The sequence below is a fragment of the Alosa pseudoharengus genome, unplaced genomic scaffold (assembly GCF_046254945.1).
Source record: "Alosa pseudoharengus isolate Yale_2024_CS ecotype anadromous, Long Island Sound unplaced genomic scaffold, YU_APseudo_1.1 YU_APseudo_1.1_scf_5, whole genome shotgun sequence".
Classification (NCBI taxonomy): domain Eukaryota; kingdom Metazoa; phylum Chordata; class Actinopteri; order Clupeiformes; family Clupeidae; genus Alosa; species Alosa pseudoharengus.
In genome coordinates, this window is record NW_027468837.1 from 35039437 (window position 1) to 35057966 (window position 18530).

The 18530-nt window shown below is 42.3% G+C and overlaps 1 protein-coding gene across 2 annotated transcripts; it reads left to right on the forward strand.

Moving 5' to 3' along the window:
- Positions 1–8252: 8252 nt before the first annotated feature.
- Positions 8253–18201, forward strand: bin2b (bridging integrator 2b). 2 transcript variants are annotated; one of them, XM_076267849.1, is made up of 13 exons: positions 8253–8329; positions 8505–8690; positions 9641–9721; positions 11606–11660; positions 12962–13056; positions 13430–13525; positions 14332–14439; positions 14695–14780; positions 15367–15442; positions 15561–15643; positions 16083–16749; positions 16848–16943; positions 17195–18201. In XM_076267849.1, exons 1-13 carry the CDS (start codon positions 8327–8329, stop codon positions 17306–17308), a joined length of 1746 nt encoding a protein of 581 aa, XP_076123964.1. In that variant the 5' UTR covers positions 8253–8326; the 3' UTR covers positions 17309–18201. The 2 variants fall into 2 exon arrangements, with proteins under 2 accessions (XP_076123964.1, XP_076123965.1); XM_076267850.1 differs by lacking the exon at positions 8253–8329 and having other exon boundaries at positions 8406–8690.
- The last annotated feature ends 329 nt before the right edge of the window (positions 18202–18530 follow it).

Genomic DNA, 18530 nt, shown 5'->3' on the forward strand with positions numbered 1-18530 from the left:
AATCTTCAGGTCTGTATAGCATACATGAAGTTCAACACTTCAGGCAATGCACTACTGTCATGTCACGTAACAGCGTCTTCAGATGGGTGTGTAACAAGATGTGTGTGTTTAAGGAGAGGTGGAGTCAGCACTGAATTGTGAAGACCTCGGGCTCGGAAGAGCTCTTTAAAGCCCAGGTGTTATGTGCAAGTGACGCACTGTGTTCTCAACAAGGAACAAGGTGTTTAGTGAAGCTTTCAGTATGCTACCAGACACTTGAGTCTTCTGTGAACCTTACACAACAATTAAGTATCATATCCACCCGTTACCAAACACAAGAATTGTTTTGTCATCATAAGCTCATTCTCTCCAAACACATGTTGATGTCATCCCCTGGCAATGCCTACTGCTCTATCAACAGGGTGCCTATAGAGGCCTTCTTGGGGGGTTGAACACTGTAAGGTAAACAGCAGACCAGACATTCACTGAGAAATCCACTGACTATGGAGAGCCAGGACTGAGTCCAATGTATGGAAATGGTGCAGGAGGGAGGGGATGTGTGTGCATGCGTTGTATGTGTGTGAGGATGGGGGATGGGTGAGCCTTACTCTCTGACCTCAAGGAACGAGGCAAAACACAGATCCGCAATGGAGGTCTGTTACGTCAGCTGCTAGCTGTCCGTGAGAGGGAGGGTGGCTGCATGCACCCGTTAACCTCTCTCACTGTGAATGTATAGACATATATGTAGGTCACAAACACATGCACTTACTATAGAAAATGTTCTGTTTGGTGTGCATGGAACATCTGCTATTTCAAAAAGAATGTTGACATCTGCAAACATCTTACAAGCATTACCTCATAAATATATCAATATGACAAAGCATGGTGTTTTGCTAAAAATTGGGCTGAATGTGTGTGTGTGTGTGTGTGTGTGTGTGTGTGTGTTTGGGGGGGGGGGGTATCTAAGACAAAGGAGTTCCAGCCTCATCCGATCCCCTTGGTTTTACATGTGCAGCATTTGCAGTTTGGTGGACAAATAGATTACTCCCCAATGTCTGTCTCTTGCTCCACCTTCCTATAGACAAATATGTCCTGTGAGTGGAGGTCCACTGATCTAATCTGTGAAAACAAGGCACAGATAAGAAGTAAAGTTTGCCACGTGGAAACATCTGGTAAAGAACACAGACACACACAGACTGCACACACAGACAAAACTGCATGAGATGGGTAGATTAGACATCTACATCCATGCCCTGATTTTCCTGTTCTCAGGATATGACTGCAAACTCACTTAGTACTATGTTTGTTCCTCTCCAGACAGTTCAATTCATGTTTACATTATGACTGAATACACACGGACAATTCTAGCCAGTGCTCCTAAAGAAAACCACATTTTGTGGGGAGTGGGGAGTTGTGGAATCAGCATGGCCTCATTTCCTAATCGGTTACTCTGGGTTAACTCACACTACTGAAAGTCATGTCAGTAGGAGGCAAGGGTTAACTTTAGAGGGGAAAAAACATCTACACTCTTTCACTTCCTGGTTAACCCCAAGAGTAAAACCGAAATGTCTCTGCTGGGAGACTTGACAAGGCCATTGTATATGTTACTGTATATAGCAAGGGAATTGATCATTTTGTATCATACTAAACATGCCTCCACAATAAACACAGACAACCAATCAATTTGTTTAGGGGAATTTTCTGAATAGTGGTTTAGAGATAAACCTGAGTAAAGGGATTTACAGTAGGTGGTAAATCTTCCAATTGAACAGGCCAATAAAGCCACAGGGGTTTCACTGTCTCTTCCTCAACTCATTTAGCTTGTTGATGGAATCAGCTTCCTTTAAGTCATACTGTAAGCTGTATGGGTATATCTGCACAAACATAGTCAAAACACCAGAACACCAGAGCAAAATATGCATGTGCACTTGAATTTCCCCTGGGGATCAATAAAGTATCTATCTATCTATCTATCTATGTGCATGTGTTGGCCCCATTTTGCATATTACCACTCTCTGGTGGACAAAACCCACCCTGGAGACCATTAAGCCTGACCCCGTCTGGTGCAATAACACTCCTTTGTCTGGTGTCATGTTTTGACAGATGCCTGACAAGCCTGCTATTGTATGCTGAGCCTGGGGTATTGACGTCCTGCTCAAGTCCTTGTTCTATTGTTTGACTGGATGTACCGTGTTTCCGTTCTCTGTTCTGTTAGGGTCACCACACAACTTTAATCCTAATCTCACCAATCTAATCAGGTCTGCAGGTAGGGTGGTGCTAGGATCTACTGCCTGTAACGGACCTACAGATGTGTGGCTCACATTAAACAATTGTGGGAAATTGCGCTCATTGAATGAACTGCAAATAAATATTGCAGCTCTGTGTTTCATTGAATTGTCACTCTTTAATGTTCCATATTATTAGGTGCTTCAAGGCCGTAGTCATGATGTCAACATTGGGGGGGACCAAATCTGTGTTGGGGTCTGAGGGACCCCCAAACAGAATGCGCCCCCCCCCCCCCCCCCATGAGTTTTGTGAAAAGAGAAGGGTGGAGAAGAAGCAACTTCACTGGTCCATCCATGGACCTGTGACTCCATTTGTGTTCAAAATGTATACTTTAAAAGAAATTACAAACTAGAGTATCTTTTGATAACCTCTATATTACACAGAATGTGGTTCTTTGACTTATTATTTACACCTGAAGATTTTTTTAAACTAAGGCTTAGACTCATAGGTTTGGAGCCTAATAAGATTTTGTCTTTTAATTTAGATTTTATTATGCTGGCGGCTAATCACACAATTTTAACGTAGTTTGAAAGGGACAGGATTCAGGAATAGGCTACTAAGACAGGCCCCTCTTCTGTCTGACTCACCTCATGTTACCCCTGTATGCATTATAGACTGGCTTCTGACAGAAATGACGTTTTGTGCCAACATGTAGAAACACTAGGCCTACTACAGCCTTTAATTGGTGAATGGAGGTGCAAATTTCTTTCTTTGGTTATTGCCCGCGATTCACATTAACTATCACGTATTGTAAACGTCGCCACATTTGATCACGTTTTGCCTGCATGGATGCGCGATTGAGTGCACATCTAAATAATATGCAAGATGCAACAATCATTTCTAAGAGGCCTACACGGTAATTTCTGGCATTACTACTAGCATATGAATGCATTATTGATGTTGAAAGACGTGAAAGAAATGACACAGGCTTGCACAAATTCATCATTTAAAATAAAACGTTTCACTTTCGCTATCATTGCGAGAATAGGCTACAATATGGAAAATGTTCCCTTTCAGTCTAATCGGCTCCAAACATGTATGGGATTTCTTTAGCCTGTGCTACACCTTTCCAAGAAGTTTTGTGAAAATTGTTCCGGTAGCTTTTGCGATATTGTTGACAGCCCTACCTCACCGCAGTAGGGTGCAGTAAATGGAAGCTTTTGATAGCGCACGCCACTAACGAAAAACGGAAAATCCCCAGGACAAACCACTCAGGGGTGTAGGCTACTCTGGAACCATAGGTCACTAATTTGTGCGTTATTTACGTTTGATTACATTTCAGATACGTGTTGGTTTCCTGTAGGCCTAGTATAGCGCTTTATTCTTTCTTTATTTTTCTATGTCCGAATATTGGGGGGGACATTTTGGTCATATTTGAATATTGGGGGGGACACGTCCCCCTCAATGTCTATGGTGACTACGGCCCTGAGGTGCTTGTTTACTTTACATCTACCAGTCTGATCCCAAAACCCAACAAGGGAGTGTTCCAGTGTGTGTTATGTTTATTTTTCAACAGGGCTGTAGAGGACCTGCGATGCTGAGAATTGAACCATGGTGAAAAGGAGGCCAAGGGCGCAAAGGGTATTTGTCAGTCTTGTTTGCTGCCATGTTAGAACATTTTAATTGATCTTCTTTCCTTGATTGAAGGCAATGTCTGTTCTGTTCTAATTGTGTGTGTGTATTGCCTTGAGTATGAAGGATTTTGTGTATAGTGACAGAGCCAGAGGCACTCTGTATCTTCTGCCTGATGGAAGCATCTCAAAACATCGGTGGAGTTGTGGGAGAATGGAATTTGATTTCCTTTCCACTGCCTGAATGTACAGATCTGCCTGCTGTTTCTGAGGGATGCTGATGATCTTGCCCACCTGCTTGACTATTCTAGCCATATTTCCCTTTCCTCTGTTTGTTAGGAAGCTGCATGTGACGTTGAAGGAGATGCCAGATTCTATCAGTGTCTGATATGCTTTAATAAATAATAATAAAATGTCCTGTCTGACATCAAATCCTTTGAGCTTCCTCAGGAGACACATGCATTGTTGTGCTTTTAAACTCCATCTACATGCTGAGCGAAGGACAGGCGGTGGTCAATCTGAGTACCAAGGTACTTAAAGTACTCAACCTGTTCCACTACTTGCCCCTTCAGTCTTAAAGGAGTGGAGAGTGGATGTGGAGTTTCAGGCGCCTGGCACCCATGGCAACACAGTTCCTTAGTCTTTCTTATGTTTAATTCCAATGAGCTCTTCTTGAACCACAGGGCCATTGTATTGACATACTGCCTGTAAGTGGACAGGATGTGCTCATCTGTCAGGTTGACCACCAGGGCCATGTCGTCAGCATATTTAAAAAAGGTTCAGTCCATTGCTGTTGCAGGTGATCTCATTCATATAGATGGAAAAAAGAATGGATGTAAAGACACAGCCCTGCGCAGTCCAGCAACTAAAATAGTGTTGGTAGATTTAAAACCATGCACTCTCACATGCTGGGGTCTATGCTTTAAAAACTCCTTAATCCAGAGCATCAGAGTTGGGTTGACTTGTAGCTGCTGGAGACAATGCAAAAGTGTTGCTGTATCAAAGGCTGATGAAAAGTCAATGAGTAAAATCCTGACAAAGGAGTGTTGAGATTCAAGCTGCCTTGTCACAGTGTCCAGGAGAGTTAGATTGGCATCCTCCACACCCCGTCTTGGTTTGTAAGCGAACTGCAGCGGATCCAGTTCTTCTGCAACAACTCTCTCCATGCACTGGCAGAGAATAGAGATGAGTGCCACAGGTCTGAAATCGTTCAGGGCTTTGGCATGAGGCCTTTTGGGAACAGGAATGTTGGTAGTCTCCGTCCATGCCCTGGGAACAAAGCTGGCACCCAGAAATAGCTGGAAGAGTTTACCACCTGAGCTGCACATTCCTTCAATATCCATCCCTTCAGCTTGTCTGGTCCAGGAGCTTTCATAGAATGCAGACTGGTAAAGCTAGAAACAACAACCTTCTCCTCTACACAGATGGATTCAGAGGGATAGCTGTATGTGACCCAGTCCTCCGCAGAATCAGTTCTGTTGAATCTGGCATAGGTGTTCAGTTCTTCAGCAAAGGCAACAGGGTCTGGGCATTGTACCTTGGCAGCATTATGAGTTCTGCCCACCATGGTGTTCAGACTTATCCAGGCATCCCTCACATCTCCACTGGTGATCTTCTCCTCAATCTTGTTCTTGTACCTGGCCTTGGCCTTGAGCCCTGACCTCTCCTGTCCTCTTTGTACCACTTTGAGAAGATATGTATGATGCATCTCATTAGAATCATGTCATGTCATTGGCTGTCTCTTTCAGTGAATGAAAAAAACCCACGGCATATGATGCTATTGCTATTATTTGCTATTGTGTTACCCGGACAACCCTAGTCTACACACTCTCCCCATACCCCAGACTCTCGATTTAACAGGCCTTCTGGGCAGTAGCTATCTATGTTTAATCTCCATTAGGAGTGCAACGTTTGACCTGGTGTGGATTAACCAGTGGGTGAATTGGTGAATGTACTCTTTGCTGCAGTTATAAATAGACCGATGTCAGGGCAGCCCAGAAATTAACTTGGTCTAAATGGATGTGCTTAAGGTAATTGCTACACCTTTCCCGCTTTTCTACATACATGACAGTATGTTATAGACACAGCTTTAGATAGACAGATGCATCTTATATTTCATTTTGTAAAATAATGACCATAGGAGCATTTAAAACCAAGGATAGTGGATAAACGCTCCATGTCCAATTTGGCTGAATTACCTCATATGGCATACATAGCACATAATCATATCCAGTGCTTTACCAAAGTAATTTATAACATCTGGTCAATGACCAGATATTAATGTTTGTGCTCTTCTCCATCCCTTGGAGTGTTGCACTTGGACTTAATAGTGATCACTGCAGAATAATGCTCTGAAGTGGCCTTGGTCTTGCTGTGTCACATGTGTTTCCTGAGTGGAATTAGGTCACTTTAGTGCGTCAGTACAGTTAGTGCGTTTAGTGCGTCAGTACAGTAAAGACAAAAAAGGTTAGGTTAGATATTCATCATGGCTGACTTAAAGGGCTTTAAATAACTGGCTTATGTCATAGACACCTCCTGAACGATGACAATCCAATTGGTCAACTCTTTGTTGATACTCCCTTGTGTTCTGTAATTCAATTCTGATTTGGTCTTACATATTTAAAATGTAACGTATAGAGAAACGATATAGAGTAGCAAGCATGACAATGGTATGAATGAAGTCTACTGTCGGCTTAAAATATAACTTAAATGCCTCCACCTAGTGGACAGTGTGATGAACATGCTTACATTTTTGTTGTGTATAACATGCATTGGAGAGAAAAAAAACCTGTGATAGGGGTTATAAACCTCACAGAATATATGTCACAGGCACAAATGAGGGATATATGATATATGATAAAATGATGGACCAGTTAAAAAAAAAACCTGCCAACACAAGCACCGAGATATGAGCATGACAAGATCATTACATAATACATATCTTATATAATACAAGTCCAAATTCATCCATGCTGCTAAAGAGAACTCATAAAATAAATAAATAAATACATACATACATAGAGAGATTTTCCAGCACATTTTTAAAAATCTATTGCCCAATTTATTTAATAACTTACTAATTATACTATAATTTATTTTTTATTTCAAATGATACTATAATTTAATCATAATGAGTCACTGTTGCAAAGGTAGATGGCACAGTGGCAGTACATGTTTAGATTTTATTCAGACTTTCACATTTTCAGACCTATGTTTTCCAAAAATAACACTTCACAAACATTATTTAATGCAAACACTCAAACAATATAATGAATTTAGTATGTATGAGAGTGCACATCAACTGGTGGAGAGAGATAGATGGAGATTAGTTCATATCAACTCAGGGATTAAGTTTAACATGCACCTTATGTAATACGGCTGTCACTGTATTGACGGGATTAAAGTGAATGGATGGAAACTCTGAAACTCTTGCTATGAGACATGTGCTAATTATACATAAACTACCTGGAAGAATATTACATATAATAACATAACTTAACATAATACACACATCTGAACATAGAACTAACTAACTAGCCTAGGCCTACTTCTGCAAAAGCACGGACCTAATTTTGTTGAGAAACAATACTCCAAGACATATCATTTTACCATTATGATCTACAGTGCTGCCTAAACGTTTGTGAAGATATGGTCATTATTTTTTTGTAAAATAATAATAATAATACTTTTAATCAATTAAAATAACCTTGTTAACCAGGAGGCCAAAAAGGCCTAAGTACCTGCGATGCATAGCCTATACACAAACCAAATCATGCCATAATCTAACCATGTATTAAACAAAAGTGGTTGATTTAACAAATGTTTCTGACATCTGCCAACTCGAGCATTTTAATTTGAATAGAATCATTTTCAGAGCATGTTCAGACTTCCAAGACTTTCTCCCAGTTTCACTACTACCAAACTACCACTGGGTGGGAGCATTTACCAAAGTGAATGATATCTTTTGGCACGTGGTTCCTCAAAAATAGTTTAGGCTACTCTGGGTTTTCACTTGACTAACTAAAGGAGGGATAAAAAAAAAAACGGCCTTAATTATAATCTCAACAGGTTTCAGCTGTGCTGGTCTCAGACGATAGGCCTGACGGGGTAGTGTTGTGAAACATTTGCGGGTTACTGCGGTGCTGACTTTTAACAGTGGCCTAATTAATGCAGCTAGGGCTAGATAACCCTAGGTTTATCGAAAACTTACCTTAACAGGTGAGTTAAATTTAGGATGTTCTCGTAAACAAAAAATATTTCAGCCAAGTGCAGCTACGTCATCTTATCTTATCTAATCTTACATCATCTTAAGTTCTCACAATACTTGACTAACCGCTAAACAACTAACGTTACGCAAAATACATTCTCTTACCTGTCTCTACCTGTCCTAACGCATCCCTAAAGTGAGTGGGTAAACTGCTGTGTGCGGTCTGGGCAACGCAGACCTGAACGCAAGCCAACTGGAAGTGCATTGATCGTATACGACTCTGATGGTTTGTAGTGTCAAGATGGATTTCTTAATTCAAACAAAAACGCTGATTTTTTGTGAAAGTTATTTATTGTAGCCTATGTAGATCACAATCGAAAGTATGACACAGAGTAGGTAGGGAATCCGTTAAGTGACACCCTTCTCCTTTTCTTCCCCGCCCCTCTTTTTTGACTTTCAAGGAAGCCATAAAATCGAAGACAGTTGTCTGCAGCAGGAAACTCCGTAAGAGAGTTGAAAGTGAGAAGAAAAGAGAAGACAAGATGGCAGAGAACAAGAAAGCTGCTAATCTTGGTGGCAACATAGGGGCTGGAGCTGGTATATTTGCCAAACGCGTCCACAAATCATTCAACAGAGCGCAGGAAAAGGTAAGCTGTAGATTGGTTTGTAGCCTATAGCCTATGTTTAACAAACTGCATACGAAAGACATCAATATATAGTTAATCAGAACAGTTTGTGATAGTTTTGAAGAGCCCCTATGTCTTGAATTGTTTCATGGCTGTATTCAAAGATGTAGATTATAGAAAGTTGATTTCCCAGTTGGGATGGGTGGGGGGCAGGACTCATACAATATGACTGAGAATTAGGTACAGATCAGATCCTGAATTTACAATTCAGATGTGCATCAATTTGCCCTGTGATGGATTTGGACAGTAATGTTATTGTTGAGAACATGAGGCACTTCATGGTGTGTGGCCTGTATGTTCTGAGAAAAACTGTATTGAGATAATAAACGAATCGTTGTAGTGTTGACCGCACACATGAGATGCACAGTATTTAGAAACTTACATAGCCTACAATTTCATTTGTCAACGGACTCTTGCTCTCAGGTATTTTATTGTTTAACACATAGAATTCACTGTTGATTTTCACTCAGTGGTGTGAATGCTTAGCAGCATATTCATATTGCAGCTGTGTGGACACAAAGCTTGCCACTTCCTGCCTCTCAGTGCACTTCCCCTCACTCTTATCCACTTGTTACTCAGTGGTTTTCTGTTTTTCGGGTCTAGTTCTGTAGCTAAAATACTGCATTCCTGCCCCGTTGGCCCTGAACTAGTTCATGGTCATGTAACAAGTGGGAGAGAGTGGCTTCATGGATTGGAGAGTGCATTTGCTGTTACTGTTAGTTAGCTTAGGATGTTAAAAATGCTGTCCCCATAAAAAGTTCACTGAAAACACACTAATGATGCAGGAAAGTATTAGCGTTGATTTGTATAGGGATCTGTCTTCAAGTACGTGTATACTTATTTAAACGGTCCCTGTGGTGATGTATGAGCTCTGAATAGTTTGTAATGATTATTGTCTTGTGTTTTGACAGGTTTGGCAAAAGCTTGGGAAGAGTATTGAGACCAGAGATCAGCAGTTTGAAGAGTGCTCTCTGAATCTCAATAAACAGCAGGTAAGGCACTGGGAACAGCAAAGCTCCTCTGTACCCTCAGGCCCCTAACCCTGGGTTTGCAGCACAGGGATTGTCAGACTAAAAGCAAATGCATGAAAACCAATCTGTGGGACTCCAGAGAGCTCCTGCGTTTGGTAAACATTGGGCGGGGGGCATAATTCTCAAAATGGGATAATAGTCAGTCCATTAACAAAGCACGTCGTCTCTGTGTTTACTGTTGCCCTTGCTCCAAAACTCATAGTGTCACATGAAATTTGTTGGGCATCTTAAAACATGGCATAGCGTAGTATATGGTACATTCAAATGTTTTGAAATACAAAGTGTCACGTGTATATAATTAGTCTTTCCATCCACATGCATTCTGTCCTGAGGTTCATTCCAGAGTTTCCCATACATTGACTTATTTGTGGCGGCCCACCACACCATCAACATTGACCACCACACAAAGATTTTCCAGGTTGTACTAAATTGTGCTTAAATCTGGATAGCATTATAACCACACTGCGCTAATTTGTTAAAAACTGTTGCATTCAAGTTAATTCTGCAAACCTACCACCACAAATAGAATTCAATTCTGTGGGAAACACTGTATTCTATATTTCAGTATATTAGATGTAGGCCGACTCTATGTCTGTGTTGAAGATCATGTGCATGAGAGTAGCACCTGAAGGAAATACTATGCACACATGTATCTTAACTCTATCACAGGAAGTCACTCCACCCTGACAACCAGGCATTTGTTGTTCACTGATACTCACTGTGGTTGCCCCTGTGTAGCCCAATGTGCCATAGTATTTTGTACTTGACAAACATAACATTAAGACATACAGTATTCATACCGAAGTGATGTAGAAATGTTACGTAACATGGACTGACTCATTGTCCACCCAGTAAGAGTACATGTGTAAAGGATGAACAACTACTTGGTCAAACAGTGTGACAAAGCCTCATGCTGCAATACAGCTGGTCTGCGTGCCACTCTGGGTTTGTTGACAGTTTCAATCATTGTAGTAGCTGGTTGTCAATGGGGTGACTGTTTACTCCTGTGTTAAAATACTAAATGGGGCAGCTGTGGCCTACTGGTTAGCGCTTCGGACTTGTGACCGGAGGGTTGCCGGTTCGAATCCTGACCAGTAGGCACGGCTGAAGTGCCCTTGAGCAAGGCGCCTAACCCCTCACTGCTCCCCGAGCGCCGCTGTTGTTGCAGGCAGCTCACTGTGCCGGGATTAGTGTGTGCTTCACCTCACTGTGGGTTCACTGTGTGTGTGTTTCACTAATTCACGGATTGGGATAAATGCAGAGACCAAATTTCCCTCACGGGATCAAAAGAGTATATATACTTACACTTATACTTATACTTACTTAAAGGAACCATATGTAAGATTGTGGCCAAAACTGGTACTGCAATCACTTTCAAATTACTGTAGTGCGGTGTATCCCCTCCCCCTCCCCCGACTCGAGGTTGCCAACCTGGATGCCGAAACACTACTGACTTTGTGATTAGTAGATAGGTGGAGGGTGGCGCATTAAGCCAAAACACAACATGACATGACATGACAAAACACAACATCAACATCAGTTGAGGGCTGCAACTTCACTTTTTAAATGACAATATCCTGGCCGGACTACTGTTGTCAGTGATATAAGTATTTGAAATTAACATGATTACTTAATGTCTAGTGACATATCAGGGCCATTTTATGATTAATTGAAATACATTTCTTACATACGGTTCCTTTACTTAAATACCAGTCACTAGTCCACTAAGCAGATCGTATTTTTTTTTTATATATGTAGGTAGAAGAAATTTGTAGTCTAGCAATTGTCACTAGTGAACTGTAGGACTCCCTCTCAAGTGTTGTCTGCATTTCCTTCTCTCTTCAGACTGATGGAGCGAGGCTTTTCAAGGACGTCAAGGCCTACTACAACGCTGTCAAAGGTACTGTAGCCTGCTCACTGTTTCTCAAGTCCTGCAGTTTGAAAAGCAGCCCACCAGTTTGTGAGCATGGCTGTTGATTTAGTTTTCATAGTCAAATCAAAAGAATTAAGAGTGTCAGCTTGTACGCACTTCTCACATCATTAAAACATTTTGGTTTACTTGTAGATACCAACTTGAATGTGGGTTTGCCCAGTTTTTTATCTTGCATGACTTCCTAACAACTAATTTTGAAATATGGTTGTTTTTACTGGGCTACTAAAAAAATGACAACCATGTCTTTGGTCTAGTGATGTGTGCATTCAGCTGGTTTGAAGTTGGGTGATACACTACAGTGTGTACCCAGGACTTGCGATCAGTAGCAGATTTGTATGCAGTCCACCAAAGACCAAGGTGTTGATTTGTGAAGATTAGACTCGGAAATAGCACAGTGATGATAGCTAGGAAGGGCATACTTTCAGATCTCATTTTGTGGAAAAAGAAAAGCAAGAAGTGAATGTCATTTATAATTAGAACACTGGAGTTTCTCGTCTGTCTGTGTGTGTGCGTGTGTCTGTGGGTGTTTGTGTGAGTTGGGCAATACTGTCTACGTGGCTTTAAGATGAAATGCCACCTATATTATGCACTGGTCAGCAAGGCGTCACCTCCTCTGCTGGTGTTCAATTGAATGGCAAGGCAGAGAGGAGAAATAATTGCTTTCACTGAACTATTCGGGGCCACGGCAACCTCGCAGGAAACCACCATTGTTTACATGTTCGAGGTGGAGGTGTAGCTCGACTCTGACTAAATACCACATTCAAGCAGCCATCCAGTCCAAATGCTCTTCAGCTTTGCAGTACCAGATGTCCAGACCATACGAATGCTTACAGGACAATAACCGAAGAACCAGAGAAAAAATTGCTGTTGATACTTGTAACACTATCTAAGATCAGCTTAACCACACCAAAACAATTTTGGAATGGGGTTTGCAGATTCCAGTAAATGCACGAAGAAGCAGAGTCAGTGTTAAGTGTTTCCTGTCCTCTCTCTGTTTGTAAGCTAGTTTAGTTTTCAGGAGGAGGCCACTGTTGTCTGGTGCTTGGGTGGGGGGCAACTCAAGAACAGCTTTGGGAACTATATGGATTTCATATTTTCTAAAAATATACGATTGCACTTAAAACAAGAGACAGCCCGATACTTCTTCAAGATTTTAGTTGGATTTGTACTTTCCTAACATGTCCTATTTTTTTGACTACATAAATAATGTAGGTAGAAGTATTGTTCATTACCTGATGTGATGGATATCTTTTTCCTATTTCCCTCAGTTATCCACGAGACATCTAAAAAGCTCTCCCAGACGCTCCAGAGTGTCTATGAGTCTGACTGGGAAGGACAGGAAGATATACCAGTCATTATTGAGGTGTGTGTGTGTGTGTGTGTGTGTGTGTGTGTGTGTGTGTGTGTGTGTGTGTGTGTGTGTGTGTGAATATATAGTGTAGTATCTATCCTTGATTTATCAATTTGTACAGTGCCAACATGTGTCCAATGCATCATTGATGATTCCCTCTACAGCTTTGTTTGCAGACTGGTTGAGATAGTTAGTAATGTGTTTGTGGTTACGCAATGCATACTGTACATGACTCATCATTTGGCTCATTTGTATAGTGAAGTCAGTGTAGAATACTGAATAAATATTGGCGCTGCCTTCATGACTAGAAAGAACTCTAAATCTGAAAATTTAAATCTCTTTCCCTTGTATTGTCTTGTGGTCACTCTGCCCATCTCTATTTTAGAGTGAGGATCTTCTTTGGAATGACTATGAGGAGAAGTTGAACGATCAGATCATGCGCACCATGGAGAACTACACCAGTCAATTTCCTGAAGTCAGAGTGGGTGTATCTCTCTCTCTCTCTCTCTCTCTCTCTCTCTCTCTCTCTCTCTCTCTCTCTCTCTCGCCACATCACATCCCGTCACACTCACAGAGGAAGAAAAGCCCAGACTCTGCACTTTCATTAAGACCCACACCTGCCATTTGGTTCAGTTGTGGGTTTTCAGCTGAAGGAGCTAATGCATAAACTCCACATTCCTAAGTGAACAGACTCAGCAGACTGTTGCGTAAATATTGCACAAGTATTCTTTCCAAGGAACAATGCCACAGAGCCCATTTGTTTCCTCTGTCCAGTCAAATGTACTCAAGTCCGAAATGCATAGCTACATATGAAGCATCATTTTATATATTCAGTGGACCATATCAGTATTGTTAATCCCTTCTTTTTAATGCCAGTTTTCTACTAGCATATCAGAATAGAACCAATAGGCTTAGTGCATTGGTTACCCATCACCCTGGCAGGCTATTTTACCATCTGATCCAAAGCCTTCACTCTTGTTACAAAGTATTAGGCGGGGATCACATTAGCCAGCGGCAAGCGGCAGGTTTCCTATTGTTGTGGCGTAACGCTAGCGTTGGACAAGCTGAATGTTGAACTTGGTTCAACTTTCAAAGCGCAACGCGAGCGTATTCAATTGACAAACTGTTTATGTTGCTTAGGAACGAGATAAAACTTATTATGGTCTGAGTGTTGCGTTACGTTTGCCGCTGCCGCTTGCTGCTGGCTGATGTGATCCCCGCCTTACACTGATATTATTGGAACTGAATTGAAGTTGCAATGTGCTTTCCTCCGCTTCCCCCCCCCAGGAGCGGGTGGCCAAGAGAGGCAGGAAGCTGGTGGACTACGACTCAGCCCGTCACCAGCTGGAGGCATTACAGAGTGCCAAGAAGAGAGATGAAGCCAAGATAACCAAGGTGTCGCAACAGTGGCTGATCTCGTGTGTGTGTGTGTGTGTGTGTGTGTGTGTGTGTGTGTGTGTGTGTGTGTGTGTGTGTGTGTGTGTGTGTGTGTGTGTGTGTGTGTGTGTGTGTGTGTGTGTGTGTGTGTGTGTGTGTGTGTGTGTGTGTGTGTGCGTGCGCGTTAGTGTTTAGGACCTTCTCATTACCCGTCTTCCTTTCCCTCTCTCCTCTTTGATCTGCCTCATGTCATTCCTCCCTGTCTGTCGCCAGGCAGAGGAAGAGTTTAATTCAGCGCAGAGCATCTTCGAGGAGATAAACAAGGAGCTCAGGGAAGAACTGCCTCAGCTCTATCAAAGGTAGACACACTGACACACATTCTAAATACACCCTTTTCTTGCGTACTGTTGATAAAGGTTCCTCCGAAAAGGAAAATGTTGCCCAATGTCAGTGGGAGCACGCCCAAACAACAACACTCAGGAGTGTTTCCCAGCAACATTGCTCAAAAAGTTGTGTACCAACAGCTTTATTGCATGTTCAGTATGATGGGGGAAACTTGTAGGAGCATCAGTCATACACACATTGAGTGGCTGGTTTAAGTCTTGGAATGGAATTTAACTTCTCAGAGATTTCACGTTACTCATGGGTAGCTAATTACCAAGGCATTCAAACAATAGTAAGCATTGTATACAGTCATCTGCTGGAGTTGTTTGGTATGGTTTTGCACAACTTCTAAACTGCTGTCAACTAGTCATGTCATATTTGCAGTCCAAATCTGGCTGCTTTTACTGCTGTCTGGAGTTTTATAATTGGGGTAGGGAAACTTCATTCTGCATTAGAAAGCTGTCTACAGCAATATTGCACATTGTTTTGTTTGTCCCCAAAGACCCATTGATATAGTGACCTCTTCATCTGTTTTTTTGTTCTGCTCCTCTGTGTCTGTAGCCGAATTGGATGCTATGTGACCGTGTTCCAGAACCTCTCCAACCTCAGAGATGTGTTCTATAAGGAGATGAGTGTGGTAGGTCTCTCTAGTAGTATTTGTTTAACAAAATCCTTTTCTGCTGGGAGTGCTACATTCAAAACTTGCAATAGATGTAGAATGATATTGTGTGTGTCTGTGTGTGTCTGTGTTTAAGCTGAATCATGACCTCTACAATGTGATGAAGAAACTGGACACTCAACACTCGGGCAGTACCTTCATTATTAAGGGACTCTCAAGGTAAGTCATACAAGTTAAGGTTATCTGTAAGAGCTCATGGAAATGGTTCATTTGAGAATTGAAATAAGCATAAACATTTATGTATGCAGATTAAAACATGATTTGATGTAGGGAGCATTTGTAAACCTTGATGTCAAGCTAGCAAGTTCATTTTTGCCTGCTGAAATAACCTTGGGTTGCTGTCAACAAGTCATTGTGTAATGTTTTAATAGCTGAGTGGTTTTCAGTTATGTCAGACTGACATAATTCAGTGCAGCAGATGAAGCAACACTTTAGTCAAAGGCATCAGAATTATGACAGTCTGACATTCCAGATATGCCATTGTTGGTTCCCTTTGTTTGCGTCTTTTTATTGGTCATTTCTTGTTTTTTGTTCTTTTCTCATACACAATGGTACATGTAACTGCCATCCTCTTGGTATGGGTCCTTTTCCTGTGCAGTGCCAAGTCTAAGAAGAGGAAGTCCCTGGCCATTTCTGCTCCAATCCCCTGCAACACGGCCTTTCCCTCCAACCACCAGAGCTCTGCCCTGTCCACCCCACAACGGACGAGCACTTCAGAAGACTGCAGCGTTACCACGGATACAGCCCCCAACGAGACCGTGGGTCACGGGGACAGCAACTCGGACTTGGAGTCCGTCAGCCTGACTGACAGCGACACCCCTTCAACCCACAGACTCTCCATGTCATCGGAGGGGGAGATCCCCAGGACGGCGGCATCGCCAGAGAACGGGCACCAGAACGTGGAAGCGGCCCAATCAGAGGATGGCTCGAACAAGCAGCAAGAAAACGTAGAGCGCTACATGGACGCGTCCGACGTGCAAGTGGTTGAGGCTGAAAGTGAAGCGCCGAAGTCACCAGGAGCAGATAAGCCCAGGCGACCACCTCTCCCTGTCCCGCGCCTCTCCTTGACCCCCTCCGAGGGCATGGCCCAACCTGCCGAAACTCCAGACACCACCGAAACAGCAGACAGTGCAGAAACGGCAACGGCGGCAGCAGCCACAGAGGAGAGCAGAGCGGACGAGAGGTCGAGTGAACAAACAGAGGTGTCCGCTCCATTCTCAGCCCCTGACTCGGACAGCTCCAAACCCCCTCACTTTCTCTACAGGGTAAGCTCCAGGAGTTCAGCCTTGTTTGTGGTTTAAATGAAGTCATGCTGTAGTCCTAATGCCCTAGAGTGAATGCTTTATTTCAATCTTGTGTCCAGGCCAAGGCCCTAGAGACTCAGAAGTCTGACGATGACATGCTGCTGGTGTTTGACAAAGATGACATTATCCTCGTGTTTCACGACTATGAGGAGAAGGTTAGTTTGTTTTGAGACTTATCAAGATGTTTACATTGTGATGTTTTTGATACATGCAATAGTATTGTATTGTGGCCTAAATGTTGTGATTGCAACATGTAGCCTCTGTGGAAATCCCCACCCCTGGTCATAAATGATGTACTGTAATGACGTGCATTTTGGCTGCTCATCAAATTGTGAATTTTGTGTGCTGTTGGCAGTCGCTGTCTCTCCATGTAATATTTTCCTCTCATTATGTGTCACCATCCCAGCCCGAGGGCTCTGTGTGGGGCGTGAGGGAGGAGGACTGGATCAAGCTCCCGGATCTGGTGCTGCTCTCAGGGACTGTTATGGAGAACCTGATCCAGCGCCTTGACGCTGACTGAAGGCCAACGACCCCCTCACCACCCCATACCCAGGTCTTAACCTCTGACCTCTTTACCCCAATGTGCTGCGTCCCATGTGCTCCCTGGCTCAGTGGCAGTAAGACCTCGCCCATAACAACCGGAGGACGTCACCAGTGTTGCAAGCGGTCACAAGACGGAGCTCTGGTCAGCTTCAGCTCTTTGCACGAACAACAAACTTTGCCCAGCATTGCTGCAGTGTCCACTCTCCAGTACACACTCTGTTAGTGATTTCTTATTCAGTATTGTGCCTTTTTTTCTAATCTCTATAGCCAGAGATGTTCACCCCTGTTAAAGTGTGTGTGTGTGGGGGGGGGGGGGGGGGGTCCAAGAACATGGATTAGTTCCTTCCTTCTTTCCTGGCGAATTTCAGTTGAAGTATGTGGTAAACCTACAAATAGAAGAGCCCCATGGCTTCTTTCTCACTGCAGGAAAAAGCCAAAGGGCTCTTTGATTAAGAGGTTTACAACTTACTCTGACTTAACTGAGCCAGACTAAGAACTAATCCATGTTCTTGCAGCCAGTGTTTTCCAAATTACTATTCATGCTGCAAACAATGAACCAGTTCATGACGGGCTTCTACATTCCACTCAAGACCATGTCTGTCCCTGCTTATGACTGAACTCAATTTATAACAGCTTCATCATAGCTCTTACTTAGGCTACAGAATCTCTTCCAAAATGAGGTAATATTATTTGTTTCATTTTTAAATGTGTTTCTTTTTTAAACTGTGAATGATATTGCATTTTTGTGGGTATGTCTTGAATGTATTTTTGCCTAAATGTTATGTACAAAAAATGTAAACCAATGTAATTGTATACTTTCATTCTGTTACAATTAATGTTTTCTATACAATAAAGTTACTTTGACCTTTATCAGGCCCGTTGCTTTGTATTGACTCTGAATAATCTGCAATCTACAACAATTTATATTGATTATTTATTACAGATTGTAGAAAACTTTTAGCTGATATTTCAACCTGGGAAATGGCACAACACAAACTAGCACCAGGAGACGCAATCTTATTTGGTTGTCGCCCTCTGCTGGACAAATGAAAATGAAGAAAAATGTCATGAATCAGAGTTAATGGAGGCAGTTTGAGCTGACCATCAACTAATTTGAGGAAATTAGAGACAACTGCTGTGAGTTTGGATTAGTTTTTCAATCGTGTTAAAGCATAAGGTTAAATATCGAATTAAAAAGG